At 36.3% G+C, this 19839-nt stretch overlaps 1 protein-coding gene across 2 annotated transcripts in view; it reads left to right on the top strand.

Moving 5' to 3' along the window:
- ccnd2a (cyclin D2, a) overlaps positions 1 to 18225 on the top strand; it is a 56291-nt gene extending 38066 nt beyond the window's left edge. The window contains exons 5-6 of one of the 2 annotated variants that reach the window (XM_028810109.2): positions 303 to 392; positions 12711 to 18225. In XM_028810109.2, coding sequence (XP_028665942.2) covers positions 303 to 392; positions 12711 to 12872 — 252 coding nt within the window. In that variant the 3' untranslated portion in view covers positions 12873 to 18225. The remainder of the gene's footprint in view (positions 1 to 302; positions 393 to 12710) is intronic. The other variant, XM_051923085.1, reaches the window with a different exon arrangement.
- Positions 18226 to 19839: the final 1614 nt, after the last annotated feature.

Here is a 19839-nt window from a genome sequence, read left to right as displayed (position 1 = left end):
TTTCCTTCTTCTTTAATATCTTCCAGAAAGTTGTGAGCTTTCCATTTGGGGTGTGACATATGAATGAGCAAAAAAGAGACTTGGTTTTGCGGTGTTATCCGCCCTGATGATTCAGGGCATGAATTTGCTAAGCCTCTGTGCAATCACGAGTCACAGAATGAAACACCATGTTTCTTCAGCTCGTAATCAGCATATTAGAATAAAATCTGTCTCTGTTTCTTCCCCTTCTGTCTTTTTTCATGTTTCCAGTAGTCACACATTGAAACATTTAACGTTTTTTTTTTTTTTTCTTTTTGAATTAGACCTCTGGGTTTTGGCATAAGATACAAATTATTTCAGTAAAGGATGGCCAAGGGAATGTCTTTCAAGAAATAAGAGCTGACATTCTTGTGGTAAGACACAGGCAGTTCCTTTACATGTTTTATGCTTTAGTTAACTTTCTCTGAAGAATTTGTTTTATGACAAATCGACCACATATTGTTGGGAAATAGGAAGCTCTGGTATAATTTAGGCTCAGATTTTGGTTTTCCTGTTGGTTTAAGCTTTGGCCTAAATGTATACTTGAAAAGGGTTTGACCAGCATCCTACGCAAATGCCACCAATGCTACTAATGTTGACTGCAGTTCATGTCTTGAGATAATGGGAATAACTGAAACAAGAGGAGTTTAACAATTTTTTAACCAAATTCCATAATAGGGTATTTTGAAGCAGAATAATTTCTATAAGAAAAAATATTTCATTTCATAGGAGCTTTGCTCCAATTTTGATAACTAATGTTTTAATTCATCCTATAAAAACTTTTGTGTTACAATTTAACAGCTTGCTGTTGAGTTAGAATATAAAATATTGTACCAGCATTCTTGTAAAGGTTTTCAAGTACATGTCCAAGCTTTCTGTTTAAACTATGGAAAATGACTGGATGTCCTAGTTACAATTCTTGGATTTCCCAAGTTTTCTAATATTTACCATCAAGAGCAAGAAACATTTTAACAGTCCCATCACTCAAAAGAAGTTCTCATAAAGTGATCCCACTGTCTTGAAATTTTTGTAATTTCAACCCTAGCATTTAACAATTGACATATTTTCAGAGTGTCCCATTAGATGAAATTCTTTTAGCTTCTCAGCCATGTTCATCAGTGCCCTACTGTGTCTTTGTTTGGCATAAAAAGCAAGTCTATTCACATTTTTAGCCAATCGTTGTTGAATCAAAACACAATAAAAAGAGATGCACATTAACAAACATTGATGCTGCTCTTTTGGCAATGCTAGTAGAGAAACAACCTCAGAAATAATTTAGTATTAACATTTTTTCATAGTAGCTTTTTGTTTTTATAATCTTACCACATTGCGTTTAACATGTTGTGTTAGTATTGTATTGATGTACCCTAAGTTCTTGTCTATAAGCCGGACTCATGTATTAGCCGGAGACCAAAAATCATACAAATTTTTAAAATAAAATCGTATTATAGATAAGCCGGACTCATGGATAAGCCGAACGTACTATAACCTATAACTAATAGAAGGGAGGGAGGTCAGTGGTCTCACTCGCGCCCATTTAATTTCTTTAAGGGGGGAGAGAGTGTGAGATATTGCCGTCTCTCTCACTCCCCGCATGGCGCGGTTGGAGCGGCCGGAGCGCGTTCTTTCTGCTCTGGGCGTCGCCGAGTCAACACGAGCGCGTAGCGGTCATTTAAATTGTGATTTTATATGTAAGCATATTTAAATATATATCGCGGATTTCTGCGGACAATGGGTCTTTTAATTTCTGGTACATGCTTCCTCAGTTGGTTTGCCCAGTTGATTTCATACAAGGGACGCTATTGGCAGATGGCTGAGAAGCTACCCGGCTTACTGTTCTCTCTCTCTTGCGCTGACTATCTGTGATCCTGACGTATGGGGATTGAGCAGGGGGGCTGTTTGCACACCTAGACGATACGGACGCTCGTCCAAAAATGCTGAAAGATTATCTTCACGTTGCTATCTTTTGTAAAGCTGATTCCTGAAAAGACATGCTGCACAGTGCTTCGCATACTTAAAAGCTCGAAGGGTACGTATTGATTTTTGACTGAAAAACAAACTCTCCCTCTCTCTCTCTTTGTCTGCTCCTGACGGAGGGGGTGTGAGCTGCCGCCTTCAACAGCTTTGTGCCGCGGTGCTTCGCATACTTAAAAGCCAAACAGACATATTGATTTGTTTGCTTCACTCCTTTGAAGAGGAAGATATGTTTGCATTCTTTTAATTGTGAGACGGAACTGTCATCTCTGTCTTGTCATGGAGCACAGTTTAAACTTTTGAAAAAGAGACAAATGTTTGTTTGCAGTGTTTGAATAACGTTCCTGTCTCTCTACAACCTCCTGTGTTTCTGCGCAAATCTGTGACCCAAGCATGACAATAGAAAAATAACCATATAAACATATGGTTTCTACTTCGCGGATATTCTTATTTCGCGGGTGGCTCTGGAACGCAACCCCCGCGATGGATGTATAAGCCGGACTTATGTATAAGCCGATATTCTATTTTTTCATTTTCACAACTTTTTTCCTTAGATAAGCCGCGGCTTATTGACAAGAACTTAGGGTATGTAAATTTCATGAGAATCATCACATAAACATCTCTGGTAATGGGATTACTAACTGAGAACATCACAAATTCTTGTCTTGTGCAAATCTGTAAAGTTAGTTGTTTTCACTGATTATGCCATGCCAGTAATGCGATGCCTGTAATACTTCATAAAATATTTCAAAGAGTGTCTGTCAGTCGCATATGCACTGTGGCACGCTACATCCCCCAGAACACTTGGTGGAAGCCCCCCTGGGTTGCATCGGGGCCAGTAACATGCAACACCGGAGTTCATCCTGGTTGGGCTCCGTGGCCACTGCCGGGGGAGCTGCAAGGCTTCCTGAGCCCATGTGGGCGGCAATGCAGCCACACCTGGAAGTGCAGCCTAATTGAGGTTAATTACCACCTGAAGCACTGGAGTATAAAGGGAACCTGCAGCCACTACTCAGGGCGCCGGAGTCGGGAGGAGGAAGACGAAGCTGCCCTGGGAGGAGTGGAGGAAGAGAAGAGAAGAGTGTGATTTGGGGTGTGATTTTCTTTTGTGGGTTTTGGGACTGTGTTAGGGCCAGAGGGACACGGGGAAGACATGTCCCATGGCTGAAGAAAAAAATAAATCTTTTTGTGTTTATTTTACTCATGCCTCTGTCTGTGTCGGGTCGGCGCCAATAAAGTGCCTATATCACAGCACTTAAATGTTTTTCCATTTTTTGTAGTGAATAAGTGTTGTTTTCATGGAAAAATTAACTTCAGGTTTTTAAAGGATGAAATTAATTTAGAATCCCAAAACATGCCTTGAGCATCATAGAGGGATGCATGTCTGTGTTCCTGTGTGTTTGTGTGTCTGTGCTAGAAATTTTACAGACACTGTACATCGAGAAGGAATGGACTGGTTCTTATAATATTTTGTGGACAACTTGCACTTGTTAGTTTGAACAGCTAATTACGTTTTGGGTGAATTTCAGCTATTCTGCTTTTAAACTTAAAAACTTTTAAGTCCAGTGCTAGCAACAGCCACACCAGTACTCAGAGTTCATAAAATTTACTATAAGTGTTTAGGATTTTGGAAGAAGGCCTTTCGTTTTGAGCAGGCTTTGAGCAGTAGGAATATTACATCTTGCATTTATTTGTGGAAACATGGAATTTGTTGGAAATATGGAAAAAGTCAGGTGTGAGCCATATCAGATTTTTTTTTCTTATTTTACCCCAGAATACTTGCACTTTCAGCAAAATAAACACAGGAACATTTTATGCTTTGAACTATTAGAGAATGTTTGTTTCAGCAATAAAGAAAAATTAGTAAAATTTTATTACAGAATATAAATTAATAGAGTCTCATGGTACAAACATAAAATTAAACAGATTTTGTAAGAACAAAAGGTTTTGTTCTAAATTTACAGCTGAAAATAACACAGTCACTGAATTCAATCCAAAATATATATTTTTTATTTTTATATATATATATATATATATATATATATATATATATATATATATATATATATATATATATATATATATATATATGTGGTTTGCATATTTGGGAGAAGATGAGTCACGTATCTTAAAATAGCTTTCAATTCCTACTAGGTGTCATCATCAAAGTAAAATAATTAGACACACAGGAATCAAGGGCAACATATAGTAAATGAGAAAGGGGGTGGCAGGTAGGTGTAAGGGGGGGGGATAATAAGGTGGGGATTGGAAGTGTGTTGGTCATATTATTTAATATGTGGATGTCCTTCCTTGTAAGGCTGCATAAGCTGGGTTTCAAGTGTCTGTTGAAGGCGTTTTCATTTGATAGCCACAATTCACCCAGCTCCCTGGCATTTTTAGTATTAGCCCTAAACTCAGTTAAAGATGTGCCTGGTTGAACTTGTATATGCATGTATCAGAGACTGTGGCTCCTTCATTCTGACAGCATTGCTATTTAGATGTTTGTCCCACGTATGCAGCGTGGCATACACTGCATGGTATACTGTACACTGCATTCCTTGTCTCTGCTGCAGATTTCCTGATTTTGGCATTAAAAAAGAATTCTAAAGTAAAATTACAACTCCATGCCTCGCAGTTAGGAGATCCGGGTTCGCTTCCCGGGTCCACCCTGCGTGGAGTTTGCATGTTCTCCCCGTGTCTGCGTGGGTTTCCTCCGGGCGCTCCGGTTTCCTCCCACGGTCCAAAGACATGCAGGTTAGGTGGATTGGTGATTCTAAATTGGCCCTAGTGTGTGCTTGGTGTGTGGCTGTGTTTGTGTGTATCCTGCGGTGGGTTGGCACCCTGCCCAGGATTGGTTCCTGCCTTGTGCCCTGTGTTGGCTGGGATTGGCTCCAGCAGACCCCCGTGACCCTGTGTTCGGATTCAGCGGGTTGGAAAATGGATGGATGGATGAATTACAACTCCAAGTGAATAGATAGGCAACCAGTCACTTTGTGTTTTATATTTGTAATTAATTTGAGATGTGTTTTCATTTTTTTATTGATTAATGTCAAAAAAGTCAGACTTCTGTCCTTAATTGTATAGAATAAAATAGTAACTGACACAACCTTACTAAAAGTTGCAATTTTCTCTGGTCCTTTGCATCTTTTTACCTCAATGTCCAGAACACAATATGACATCAATATAAGTTTTACTTCAAAATAATTAGAAACGATTGTGTAACAAACCAACACAAATTTCAGCTGTTTACCATATGTTGACTGCAACAATTTTAAGGAATTTTAAAATATTGTATTTTTTTGAAAAAGAACAAGATTTTTACATTTGCCACTCAATAACTCTTTAACTATTGATTGTATCCAAATTTGTTTCTTATTTTCTGAACACATTTTATGACAAACAAAAAAGGACATATTACATTTTTCTCAAGGGAAAATAATAACATAGCAAATGATCCATTTGAGACGGTGAAATTGAGAGGGGGCACACATTTTATGGGGATCTGCCAGAACTGCTAATTAGGAAAGAAGAGGATGTGTGTGCTGCTCAACCGTCGTTTGTCTCCCAACAATCAAGTTCTGTGTAAGAACTGTGTTGCATTCCACATGTTCTATAACATTTCAAAAGTATCATTGAACTATTAAGATGATTATTATTACTGTTTAATAAATTGTTAGATTAATTACCTAGATTAATGAGAAGATGTGTGTTGGTAGAGGCAGATAAGGAGACCATTTTCAATTAATTAGACTTGGGTGATTTTAAACCCATTAAAAATCTAAGGAAAACTAAACATATGGTATGTATTTCCTATTGTTGATAATGAAAGAAGAAATTTGCTGTGATATGTTTGCTGCAGTGTATGTATAAAATAGCAATAAACTGTGGGCTTTAGGTTTGAGTCAGCATTCATCATGCACTGTTTTTAATGTCCCAAAATTATTTTTAAAATGTGGGATTTTTTTGTCAGTACTGTATGTTTAACCATAGGATATACTGTGGTTACTGGCCAATGTTTTATTTAATTTATATGACAATTGAGTGATACCTACAGGCCTTTTGTTTCTAATTAAAGTTGTACTCATGGAATTAAATTTTTGTAGTATGAAAAGAAATAGATAGGATTGATGTTGGTGCTGTGTGGGAGTGGTCTGGAAACTTTATAGAAAGTGGGCAGGAGTGAACATCTGTACAAGACCTAACTGGAATTACCTACCAAATGTTTATTATTGTCAAACAATTTAAAATATTAAGTCATTACTGACATTGTGTTATTGCCAAACCCAAGTCCAGATTGACAGCCCTATATTAAAATATAATTGCCGTGGAAATGCTGGTATTCTGTAAATAAAACAGTAACTGAATTTAGTCTGTTGATTTGTGAGCATGGGGTCCACATGAATTGTTTGCTTTTACTTTCCCCTATATTTTTTAACTGTTTTTTTCACCTAAACCTTAAGCTCATTCAGTATAATTTATTCAAGTAAAACATTGTATACATTTTGATTAAGTTACAATAATTAGTTATGTAATATTAGTATTATGGTATTATTTTCAGCTACATGTTTTCATTATGTTAATCTTACAAAGTTCATTGATTATTTTGTATCATTCTTTATATTCAGGCTATGTTAGCAAAAATTCTACCAATATTTCATTAAAAAATTTGGACATGAGTGTCAGTAGGCTTTGTGCCCTAGGAACCAAGTTACCCAAACTCTTCTATAACATTTCAGTAATTATTTACTGCTCTGATGCTGACCTTTCTGATCATAACATATGTCATTACTATAGCAATTGACAAGAAAAATTCATAATTAATTGCAGAATTACGATATTTGAGGGTTCCTCTAGAGTGCCTCTTTCTCTTGCATGATTTGGCTCAAAAACTAATCAGCACACCGTCATCTCATAACAGGCTTAAGTTTCGAGTTTGGTATTTTTCCATCCAGCCCTTATAAGCTCTAGATCGTCCTCAAGAAACGGTGACACACACACCCATTATCAAGATATAGATGTTTTTGGTATCAGGAGACCCTAAATGTCAAGATCCGTGAAAAACCGGAGATCAAAAATTTTTGATGAATCTAAAGCTTTTGCTCCTCCCCCATAAATGATAGGTTATGGTGGGGGAGGATGCAAAGCAAAAATGAAAAAGATATGCTTCAAAAGCTTTATTTCAGGTTTCAACAAGTGAACTGGACTTAGTGCTGTCTGAGAAGATACAGGCCCTCTTATCACATAGACCAGGGTTTCTTAACCCCAGTCCACAGGACACACTACCCTGCAGAAACACACCTTATCCAACTAATCAGCTATTTGCCAATGCAGGATCAGGTGTGGTGGAGACCTACGTTGTATAGTTGCAGAATAAGATGAGATATTGAGCAGACATCTTTGAAATAATATGGAAGAGTTTATTATGGTGTACTTCTGATTCCATGTTTATTGATGGAATGTGACTTGATTATTGAAGAAGTGGACAAGCGATCATAGACATCTTTTAGAAGGTGATTTGTGGAGAAAAACCATCAGCACTTTGAATTTATAAAATAGCTGGTACAGCTCTATTTTTTGGGTATTCACAAGTATATTTACATTATCCTGCTGATTGAGAATATTCTAATTGGTATATAATACCACATCAGAATTTTGTGCAAACGCAGATGAATTGCCTCAGCAGACCAGTAACCATAGAAGCAGGTTCAACACCAGTGTTAGCTTTGGAATACAACAGAAAATAATGTAAAATATTAACACAAATTAATTTCAAGAAAATGCCAAAACTAAAAAATAATAAATAGCTGTAGATCACAACAGAATTCAGCCAGTACTTACGTCCTGTTTTTGATTTGTTCTATAATTATGGTACAGTCATCTAGCAGTTTTTATTATTTCTTGAAATGACAAGCAACTACCAGGAAATAAAACTTTTAAGATTGATAGTTGTCTAATTCCCCTGTTTCTGTTCCTTTTCACATTCAAAATACCTTATGTTATAAATCATACTCTTTTGGAGGACCCTTGTTAAATTTTGGTCATGCAGATAGATAGATAGATAGATAGATAGATAGATAGATAGATAGATAGATAGATAGATAGATAGATAGATAGATAGATAGATAGATAGATAGATAGATAGATAGATAGATAGATAGATAGATAGATAGATAGATACTTTATTAAGGGGAAATTCACATAATTTTATGATTTTACTGTGGGTAGAGTTTTTCAATAGTCTCATTACTGCTTATTATGAATTAATGAAATTGTTTTTATAAATATGTACTGAGAACGAATGTGGCAGTGAGTGGTCCCTGTGATGAACTGGCAGCTTCTCCAGGGCTGTTTCCTGCCTTGCACCCAGTACTGCAATGATAGGTTCCAGTCCTCTGTAACACTGAACTGGATTCAGTAGTTCTGAGAATTTTATGTTTTTATGCCTTTGGAAAAGGAGGGAGGTTAATGTTTACAGTTTTTCTCAGAACAACTAATACCATACATTTTTTATTTGTAAGGTATTCTGGATTTATGAAATGAATTATTATTATTATTATTATTCATGTTAAAGCTTTCAGTACATGGGAAAATTCAGAAATTATTGATGTTATCTCCTACATTAGCACTTACAGTATTGGAAGGATTTACATTTAAATGTGTGGCCATGGCCTCCTTTCCCAGGCACACAATGATTTTGCTGGGCTAATCCATACCTTATGTAGATGTCTTCACCCTGTTTTGCATGAAGACATGGAGATTTTTTGTGTAATTTCTACTTGATGCTGGCTAACTATTGACTAGTGACTGAGTCCGTACAATCAGGTGCCACTGAACAGCCTGTTCTTTTTGGCCCTTTGCAAACTTGTGCTTTTCACCAAAGTCACAACCTAATACATTCTTAGCATTCTTTCCAAGATGATTAAGTACCAAGGAAAGGGAGTGGAGAGTTGTGATTGTTACTCCCTGAGGTGTTTTGGGAGCCTGCCTGCATGAATGCCCAATGCTGCTGTTGCTGCCAGCCTTAAAATGATAAGAATTCTACCATTATGGGCAAAACTAAAATTAAATTCCAACAAAAGCCTCTTTTAATTAAAAAAACATAGTCATCTAAAGTGCTTTGTTGACCCAGCACCATCCTGACACAGAGAAGTGTATTATATTATTTGCATTGCCTAATCTTATTACTTTCATGTTTGCAGGTCTGCATATCAAACAGATTTTAATTGCTTAAGATTTGGTTTTACCTTTTTGCAACCCTCAAAGGTTTATCTAGCAAATAAAACTGTTTGAGTTACAAATTTTTTGGCACCTCTTTGGATTTCTTCAAAGTTTTGCCCATGAAATGCAGTGCTGATTAAGAACATATTTATACTGAATTAATCCATCCTTCAATTTGGCACTTTAAGGGAGCCTAACAGAGCAGGATTAGGAGGAAACCAGCCCTGGATGGGTCACCAGTTCATCACAGAGCAAACACACAAACACATATCCAACTCTGAATCACATGTGGCCAATTAAAAGTCACCAATTAACCTTACGTGCCCACCTTTGGAATGTGGAGTATTTGACGAAAACCCCACAGAGACACAAGGAGAACTTGCACACTTCATGTATTTGGTGCCAAGGCTGACATTCACTAACAGTATGAGGAAACACACATACATTTCTATTTAAATTGAGTGAACTGAAGTACTCTTTCGTCACAGTTTATCAGTGTTTTGTCTTCATTTTGTGCAGAAACAGCATGTTTAGTAGTGTTTTTTTTGTTCTAGCTGTATTTGAATAGATTGCAAAAAGCTGAATAATCCTTCTCTATATTGGTCAACTATCTAGTCATTTTTCTATAAGTAGCCAGAATTTCCTGCATTGCTTTTTACCATTTTAATCATAATGCAAAATTAAATTGTAGTGATTATTCTACATACAACCTGTTTTTAAAAAGTGTTTTGCTTGCTCTCATAAAAGAACGTAGTAAGCATCATGACCTAAAATACAGGGTCAAAGCAACATGCTTGCTACAGTCATACATTTGAAATTTAATGTTGGGTAACATTTTCCAAATTCAGTGACAAACGTAAATACTGTAGTGACAGGTTTAGGAGTAATTGCTGCATGAAACAAAAAGTTGTCCTATTGTATGCTGGCTTGGCACACCTTTGTATTTTTCAGCCCTGGATGTCAAGTTGGGTGGTGCCAGTGGCTCTGAGCCTTTGGACCCTAGGTATACATCTGACTTCATAAAGCTTCTATGTAGAAGATCCAAAGACAAGTTGATTATAAACTGGCCCCATGTGCGCATGTGAGTAGGTCCTGTGATGGATTACCATGCTGCACAGAATTTGGTTCCTGCTTTGTGGCCAGTGCTACTCCTGCCTCCTTCACCATAAACTAGATTAAGCAAGTTTAAGAATATTATATTATTATGCATTATGAGAATCGGCTACAGCAGGGGTTCCCAAGTTTAGTCCTAGAGGACTGCAATGGCTGCAAGACTTTGTTCCAACTAAGTTTCTTAATTAGAATCAACATTTATATACTTCATTTTGGTTGATTTGCTTGTTGCAATTCCCAACTTTTGTTACTTTTAGTCTTAAACAGCACTATTCTCTGTTTTGATTGCTTCTTGTTTGCCTAACTAGTAACCAATTAACAATGAGGTGCAAATGACAAAGAAACAGCAGTTCACTGTAACAGTTGGTCCTTTTTGTACCTTTGTGTGTTCATTATCTCTTTTATTGAAATATTTGGAATAAAATGGAAGAGAATAGAACAGATGTACTGAGAATTACAAATCTGGTCTGGACCACAAGTCATTTGGAAGATATCCTCAGAAGAGAAAAGCCTACAATACAAGAATAGCTGAATGTGGCAGAATAAAAATACTAACCAGCTATAAAATTTAATAACAAGGTTCTGTTATCGGCATGAATTGGCTTCTAATTAAGCAGTTGGACTGGAACAAAAAGCTGCAGTTACTGCTGACATCCAGGACTGAACTTGAGGACCCCTGTCCTAGTGTATGAACACTTTTCAGATTTTAATGTGGTGTGGATTCCACCAGAGGGCAGCATAGCCTTTTTGTTTACCCTGTCCGAGTTAACTATTGTTTTGTGTTAGTGCATTAGAGAGACATTGAAGTTATCATCTCAGTACACATTTTCAGTCTGGACTCTGGATGAAAACACACCAAGTTAGGAAGACAGGTAGTAATTGTTAGTTGTGTATGTTGTTAGAGAAGGTTTAGTTCACAGTTTATGTTTATTGAGTTGTCTCTTTCCCCATTGTGTGTTAATGTGTCTTTGTCACACACAACACACAGATACGAGAAATAATTAAATAAGAATGGCTTGTAATCTTTTGAAACGTTGTCAGTGAGCCACTGCCCTAATGTTATATGTAAAACTGTTATACAATCAGGGTTTACTTCTTCTTCTTCTTCTTCTTTCGGCTGCACCTGTGAGGGGTTGCCACAGCAGATCATCTTCTTCTATATCGCCCTGTCCTCTACATCTTGCTCTGTTACACCCACCACCTGAATGTCCTCTCACCACATCCATAAACCTTCTCTTAGGCCTTCCTCTTTTCCTCTTGCCTAGCAGCTCTATCATTAACATCTTTTTCCCAATATACCTAGCATCTCTCCTCTGCACATGGCCAAACCAATGCAATCTCGCCTCTCTGACTTTGTCTTCCAACCGTCCAACCTGAGCCAACCCTCTAATGTACTGATTCTAATCCTGCCCATCCTCGTCACACCCAATGCAAATCTTAGCATCTTTAACTCTGCTACCTCCAGCTCTGTCTCCTGCTTTCTGGTCAGTGTCACCATCTCCAACCCATATAACATAGCTGGTCTCACTACCGTCCTGTAGACCTTCCCTTTCACTCTTACTGATACCCGTCTGTCACAAATCATTCCTGACACTCTTCTTCGCTCACTCCACCCTGCCTACACTCTCTTTTTCACCTCTCTTCCACAATCCCCATTACTCTGAATTGTTAATCCCAAGGGCTTATCAATCAGGCCTTACTGAATAAAAAAAAATCAAGAAAATGTTTTGTGTTTTTATCAGACATCTGCAGCTACTTGGCAATGGATGTGGTTGTGTTGCCACATGAGTTTTGTTCTTTAAAAATGTACGCTCCAATATAAGTGGACATTTAATGCTCAATGAGGGAGCTCTCTTACGAATTCATAAGATGTTCTTTTGGACTTTTAGCAGCATTATGCTATAGTTTTTATTTATGGCCCTTTGTAGGATGATGTGCTTCATGCATTCTAATTATATGGTTTACATATATGGTATGCGTACACATGCTGTATATAACTTTATACTATAATCTTTTTTTTTCATTGTATAGCGCACTTTGAGATGTTTTACATAGAGTAACAAGCTTACAAGCCTCTATTTTTTAAAGCAACTTTCTATAGTGAATCCCATAAGAAGACACTTTACAATACTGGACAATCGTAAAATTTTTATATTAAATTATTTTTACAACTGGGGCACAGGCAGGTCAAGTGAGTTGTTCAGAGTCCCACAGCAAATCAGGTGAGTGAATTGAAACAGAATGCTTGTGGTATAAAGTCCAGCAAACTTGACCAGATAACACTGCCAGTATTTTTTACTCATTAGTAAGTTCAAAGGTCTAGTTGTTTGTTACATGACATTTCTGAAGTGCAGTATGCTTACTTTTACTTATTTTCGTTCTTTTAGGATTGCTTGAAGGCTTGCCAAGAGCTGATTGAAACTGTTCTGGTTGATAACCTAAGACAGGTGCGTCAACAACAGCTGGAGGAGCAAAATGGCCGAAACAAGGCAGTGAAGGAAGTGGATCAGTCCAGCACCCCAACAGATGTCCGAGACGTGAATCTCTGAAAGAAAAAAAAAAAAAGGCGACTCCAAAACATTTGCTTGCTGCTCTTTTTTTCTATAATTTTAACTGAAAACAACAGCTTCCATATAGTATTAAATTAATAAAAATATACTTTCAAAGAAAAAGAAAAAAAAGCTTTTTGGTGCATAATGCAGTTTACAGAAGGGAACCCCAACGTGCATATTTTGTTAAACTTGCTATGTTCTTCTAATTCTTCTGACTCATATACAGTTTATCTATAAATTAAAAACTATATGGTGGGCAAAAAGGAAGTTGGTCGAATAAGCAAAAGGTGTTTTTAGGTTCGATAGATAAGACTAGAGAAATCAAATGCCATGAGGTCCCATATGTAGTTCGAGCTGAATGAAAATCTTTGTAGCTCCATGGCGCCTGTAAAGTCGTGCACACTGTCAGGCATGCGTCTGCGCATTTTTTGTCCACATTTCACTAGCGCAGTCTACAGGAGTTAGTGCCTGTACATACGTAAAGGTCCACAGTGTGCCCGGTGTGTCTGCACGCATTTGGCTCGCAGCTTCACGAGGTAAATGTAGGTTATGAACGTCATATAAAAGGAGTGCAAGGCAGAGCAAGAGAGAGAAAGAGGGAGGGGGGAGGCTTGGTGCATTTGAAATGCAATTAATGAGCTATATTTTATTATATTTTTATTACTATTATTAAATTTATTGTGATAAATATATTATTTTAATTATTTTTTCAGATTGAAACAACCATCATTGAGAACATATTCATTATAACAATGTTTTTCACATCTTCTCCTTACCTCTTTACCTTCAGCTATAAATAACTGAATTTGTAAAGAGGAAGTGAAGTGTGATTCTTTTTTCTTTTCTTTTTTTGCATGCTTTGTGTGTTTCATTTTTTGTTTATGTGGCTCTCACAAGATAGCATAATTAACTTCTTGTAACATTTTAAAGGAGTTTAAACCCACTTAGCAAGCAGTATGTGGTGTGTTTTTTTCTCTACGTACTCTTATTTTTGAAAATCTATGGGCAGCACTTGGGGACAGTGATCCTGCTTGACCAATAACAGCTCAGACTTTTGGTAAGGCTGGTGTCACACTGTAATTGGTAAAAATGTCAGATTTATTGACTGCAGTTGCTGAATCTCGTTGCTTCTGATGGTGTCCAATTATGTGACTAGATATCGCAAGGGGTAGCTGATTTCTCAGCTTGTGCATGGCTTTTCATCAAGGTTCCAAATCTCTTGTTATGTCATAAAAGTACAGCAGTGTTGTCTTTTTTTGGCAGCCACTCAACATGGAACACACGAGAATAAACCGTAATCTCAGCCCATATTTTTTCATTTTGTTTTTGGTACAACAACATCAAACAAGCATCTATGCTAGCTCTAAAGTTAGATGTGCCTTCTCCTCAGTTTGTGTAGATCTGCTTTGCTTCTTTCCTTGTGGTTGCAGTGTTCCTTAATGTTTTGTAGGCATTGTATGTATTGTACCTCTGATTAAGTGCTGACTGGCCGTTATTTTTTGCAGTCGCAAGAGCATACCCCTATGTGTAGCAACTCGCCACCATCTGTATAATTTTGATGTTGGCAAGTCAGAGAGCACTATGACTGAGTCATTGGAAGTGTCACACTACACAACTGGAAATGAAGGGCATATGGTGCGATTGTCTACAACTCGCTGTGGTTATGTAAACGAAAGCGATGATTGATAATCTTTGGAAACATGTGACGGTGTGACAGGGTGTGACGGTGGCTTAACCCATTGTATGATGGTAAAGTTTTGTTACAATAAACGACTTTCATGATCCATAGGATGGTTGAAATATTGGTTAGTTGACGGTACAGTAAGCTACATTTTTTAGCACTTCCCTTACAGAGGGAGAGTAAAATGTCATTAACAGTGAGATAGGCTGTAGACATCATTTAATGCTGCTTTGACTCATTTTCCTAACCAAAGCAGAAAACATTTTGTGTGTGTTGTGTCTTCATATGTAAGAAAAAGGATAAAACAGTTGATTGTGTTCAGCCTTATCTTGCCCCGGATTTTAAAAAATATTACAGATGCTGCCATCATTATTATTAGTATTGCTTACTACTACTATTATTATATTATTTTATTATTATTGTTATGACAATACATGAGGCACTGTAGGATTATGAAAATTTTCTTTGGAGCAGTGTCCATCAATCCAGGGTTCTTTGAACCCTGCAGGTTAGTATATGTTGGGCACTGCTTGTTTTCTTATTTCTTTTTCTCTGCTTAAAACCTAAAAAGACTATCAAATGCGTAAGTCACAGACAGGGATACTGCACTGCCAATACTTTGATTTGACCTCAGTAAATGCCCTGTTTTATTTACAGTTGTAGGCCTCTTGCCGCTGCATTGTAGTGTGTCAAAGAGAAATCGATTTTCCTTGCACTGCTGGTACAGTCAGGGTTTTAATTTATTTTTTTGGTTCCCTCTATCCTTTTTTTTTTCATTTTTCATGCCTAGCAGACCCCCTCATTAAATAAAAAATTTGCCCAGAAGGTGAAAATGTTGAAAGTCTCAACAAAAATAATCTTGCTCAAAAACGGCACTTCATATTTAGTTGTTGTAAGCCATTTTGTTAGACAAGCACTTTGAACTGATTATTCCTCATAATCCCAGCCCGTTTTTCCAAGGGGTAAGCGGAATGGTTTCTAAAAATTCCCTGAGGGAAAGATTGGAATAGAATAATCATTAGTTGTTATTTAGGTAAGTGTTTTGGATTATTTTGTTTAGGAGAATGGAGCTGGGCTGGCTCCCCACATGTCAGATGCTGAAATTGTAGCAGCTCTGGGATTTAGTTTAGCACCTCTGCTGCAGAAAACATTCCATTTACAACATTCCAAAAATGACATAACATTTTTAAGAATTCTATGTGTTGGTTTCTTTCAAGAAAACCCCATAAAAATGGCTACGTAAAAGGAAGCTAAATTAATGCCAATGCAAATTTTAAGTGTTATCATTATGGTTCGTAACTTGATTTAATTATTTTTTTATTGTTTTGTTAGAAAATTTGTGTTTGTTTTACTTGAATTGTTTTTGTTTGATCCATTATCATGGCATTTAGTTGGTTAAAATGAAAAAAGGTTGTTGCAATTTGTTTAGTTTATTTTTGCACAATTTTAAAAAACCATTTAATTTGTTTTTTCTTCAAAGTGAAGCTGTTCAGAAGTTACTATAAAAAAACATACAATTCAATGAGCAGCCTGTACCTTTTTTGTTTGTTTATTTGTTTATTATTATTTTATACTCAAAGACATGGGACATTAATGAGGATGGTTTGGAATTAGATATTCCAAAGTAAACAGAGTGGATGAAGTTAGAAAATGGGTAAAGTTCTGTATATTTTTAATATTATTATTATTATTTTTTTGCGCTGCTAAGAAGCTATGATTTGTTCATTCTTATACACATTAACAGTACTTAGCTGTAATGTTTCACTGAGTGTGCTGCTATTTTATAAACATTTGTATAATGTAATTATTTTACTGCATAAAAAAAATTTCAAAATTCCGAAGTTGATGGTTAGAAAACCATACAAAAATAGTGCTTAGATAGACTGGAAAAAAAGCCAATGTGTAGTTTGTTCTAATAGCATGTTACTCTTGTTTCTTGATCACATTCTGAAAAGACAAAAATGTATCACATACCTCAGGTTTACTGGACAATAAAATAATACAATTCACTATACCTCACAAATCTACAGTTTTTAGGGAGCTCACAAAAATGTTTGGGATCGTCATTCTGTTTTACAGGATGCATGGCGATTCACACCACATTATTTGATTTTGCTTCCACCTGGACTTCAGTTATTTTACTTTGGTGGGGGATTATAGGGGGTGGCCAGCAGTTTGTCTTATTGTCAGTTAGTGAGGAAGAAATCAGATGTTATTTCAGTGTATGTTTTTTTTCTTATGTTTATCCAAAAGTTTATTTTTTTTAAATAAATTAGTTAATTGTTTAAATTGCTGATGAGATTAGTAATGGGGTTTGGTTAACTTTTTTGTATTAGAAATAATTTGTTTACAAATTGGGAACTAATATTCTGATAGCTTGCTGTATAGGTATAACCTATGTGAATAAGCATTGCTGCCTGCTAAATGGTCTATAGGGATACCTAGAAGAAATTATAGATAGATACAGGCACAAAGGTGGTACAGTGGTACTGGTTTCCTTCTTTGTCTGTATGGGTTTTTTTTTCCAGTTTCATCCCAAAGGCATGAATGTACAGCAAATGGACGTTCAATTGTGAGTGGCCCCCATGAATTGGTGCCCTGTCCACCATTGGTTGCTGTCTTGTCCCGATGCTGTCAGAATAGGCTGAATTGAATTAAACAGGTTTCAAAATGTTAAGTAATAAAAAGTATCTATCGGCCAAGAACATGAGAAGTTTGACAAATGGGACAAGAGCGTGCAGTCAGTCCAATGTGTTTGACTGAATGAAATGGTACATCTCAGAAAGAGGGAGAAAAAGAAGGCCAAAAAAAAAATTTCATTAGCAGAGATTATTAAGTGTTCAAATTAGTAAAAAGTTGCCAGGCTGTTTGACACCCCCTTTCCCCCAGCTAGATATTAACATTTACCTCAGTCTCTCAGTTGCACAGTCTCTGTTCAATACATTTTTGTTTTATCGAGTGTGAGTACATATTAGTCTAATGGTATTCTTTTCACATTTTTTGCCTTTATTTTTCATTATGACTTAAGATAAAAAGTTGCTTAAAGGTGCAAATAAAGGTGCAAATAAAAAAATGTGGTTGGGGAAGGAAAAGAGAGCTATAGTTAGAAAGTGAAAAGGTAGTTTGAAATGGGGAGGGGGGATGTGGTTGGTTTAGGATATCACCATTAAATAGGTAAAATCTCAGACTACTGCTGGCAATATATATATATATATATATATATATATATATATATATATATATATATATATATATATGTGGAATGTGTATGTATGTACAATATATGTACACACACATATACTTTGTGTGTGTGTGTGTGTGTGTATATATATATATATATATATATACACACACACACACATATATATATATCATCCTGACATGTTCTGTCTTGTCTCTAGTACACACAAAGATAATTTTCAAACAGCATTTATAATACTTTCCAATATTTTGCCTAATAAGCTGTTCCTGCAGTAGTCTGGGATGAAAACATGGTCAGTAGTAGGCTAATAATTGCATGTCCAAGTATTTTGTTGTCCTTTATTGTTCATTATTAACCCAATCTTCAGAACTGTTAAAAAAGATGGATTTTTAGAGAAGTGCTGTGAAGGATTATAGGCATGCTGTAAAATCAATAAACTCATCATAAAGAACCTAATTTTCATGAAATCATGTTATGTTTTTATTTTTGCTAGATATTATTATTCAGCCACAAAAGATCCCACAACATGGTAACATGATCATTTACCATTATGTTATAAATCCATACGTTTTTTGGTGAATCCACTTCTACCATTACAGGGGACAGGAAGCAATACAAGTACAAACACCAATTTCAGTGGAAGCCTGTTAGGATTTGTAAACAAGCCAAGTTATGAATTTGAATATTTTACAGTACCTTGAAATTTCACGTTAGCATTTTATTTAGTATTAAAATGTATAGTTTTGAAAATAAACTGTTTACATTGATATATGAAATGTACAATTGGCACCCTATTTAATACCTACCTTCCACCTTATTATGCAAGGATAGGATCTGCCTCCTGAGAAATTAGAATTAGAAAAAGTGGGTTCAATGGATGGATGATTTATTGGTGAAATAGTTAACCCTGCTTCTTCATGATTTCAGAGACCTGAACTTATTTCTGAGGCTAATCACAGTCTCTGAGGAGTCTCTGAGAGTGCTCTACTTCAGTGTTAGTGTATTTGGTAAACGGATGAATGTTTCCATTAGCACATTCTACACATTTCAAACAACACATTTAAAAGTGATACAGTTTCTATTTGTTATGTTGATACTATGTAATGATCAGGTTCAGATGCTGGTCTGGTCGCTCCATGTGTACATTAAATGTGTCCACATGGGTTTTCATCCCAAAAAAAGCCACGTTAGGTTAATTGGTGACTCTAAATTGGCCCACGAATGAGGGAATGTGGCAGTGTGTGAGTGCGTCTTCTGATCGCCTTGTGCTTAATGCTTCTGGGATAGGCTGCATGCCCCTTTCAGCCCAGAATTGGATGAAAAAGAATTAAGAATAATTTTTTAATCTATGATTAAAATGTTGGAAATGTGATAAAATATATTTCAGAGAGAGCTAAAACAAGAACCCCCATGCACCCCCTCCCACTACTACACCTAAATAACCAAGACCTGATTTACTTTTAATTGGATCTTCTGTCTTAATTAAGCATATTGTTATTTACTACATTAGACCTTCATTGAATCATTATAGAATGACACAATAATATTTACCTTTCATAGAAATTCTGAAAAAAAAAAAATATATATATATATATATAGTATATATCCCTGCGGTGGGCTGGCGCCCTGCCCGGGGTTCATTTCCTGCCTTGTGCCCTGTGTTGGCTCCAGCAGACCCCCGTGACCCTGTAGTTAGGATATAGCGGATTGGAAAATGGATGGATAGATATAGATAGATAGATAGATAGATAAATAGATAGATAGATAGATAGATAGATAGATAGATAGATAGATAGATAGATAGATAGATAGATAGATAGATAGATAGATAGATAGATACTTTATAGTATATATATTAGAGGAGAAGAACAAGTCAGATACTCCAAAACCAACAAAAAGTAATGCACAACCAAAGAATTGGAGGCTTGGGTGCCCTGTGCCACATTATTGAGCTTTGGGTCCTACTCACTGAAAGCAGTGGCACATGCATGTAAAAGAACCATTATGACATCTGATGACAACTGATCATTTTCATTGCAAGATGCAAGTCCTAAACTCTGAGCACATAATATGGTTCTGTG

The sequence above is a fragment of the Erpetoichthys calabaricus genome, chromosome 1 (genome assembly GCF_900747795.2).
Source record: "Erpetoichthys calabaricus chromosome 1, fErpCal1.3, whole genome shotgun sequence".
Taxonomy (NCBI): domain Eukaryota; kingdom Metazoa; phylum Chordata; class Cladistia; order Polypteriformes; family Polypteridae; genus Erpetoichthys; species Erpetoichthys calabaricus.
The sequence above is the reverse complement of the archived record's forward strand: the minus strand, read 5'-3'. Positions and strand labels throughout refer to the sequence as shown.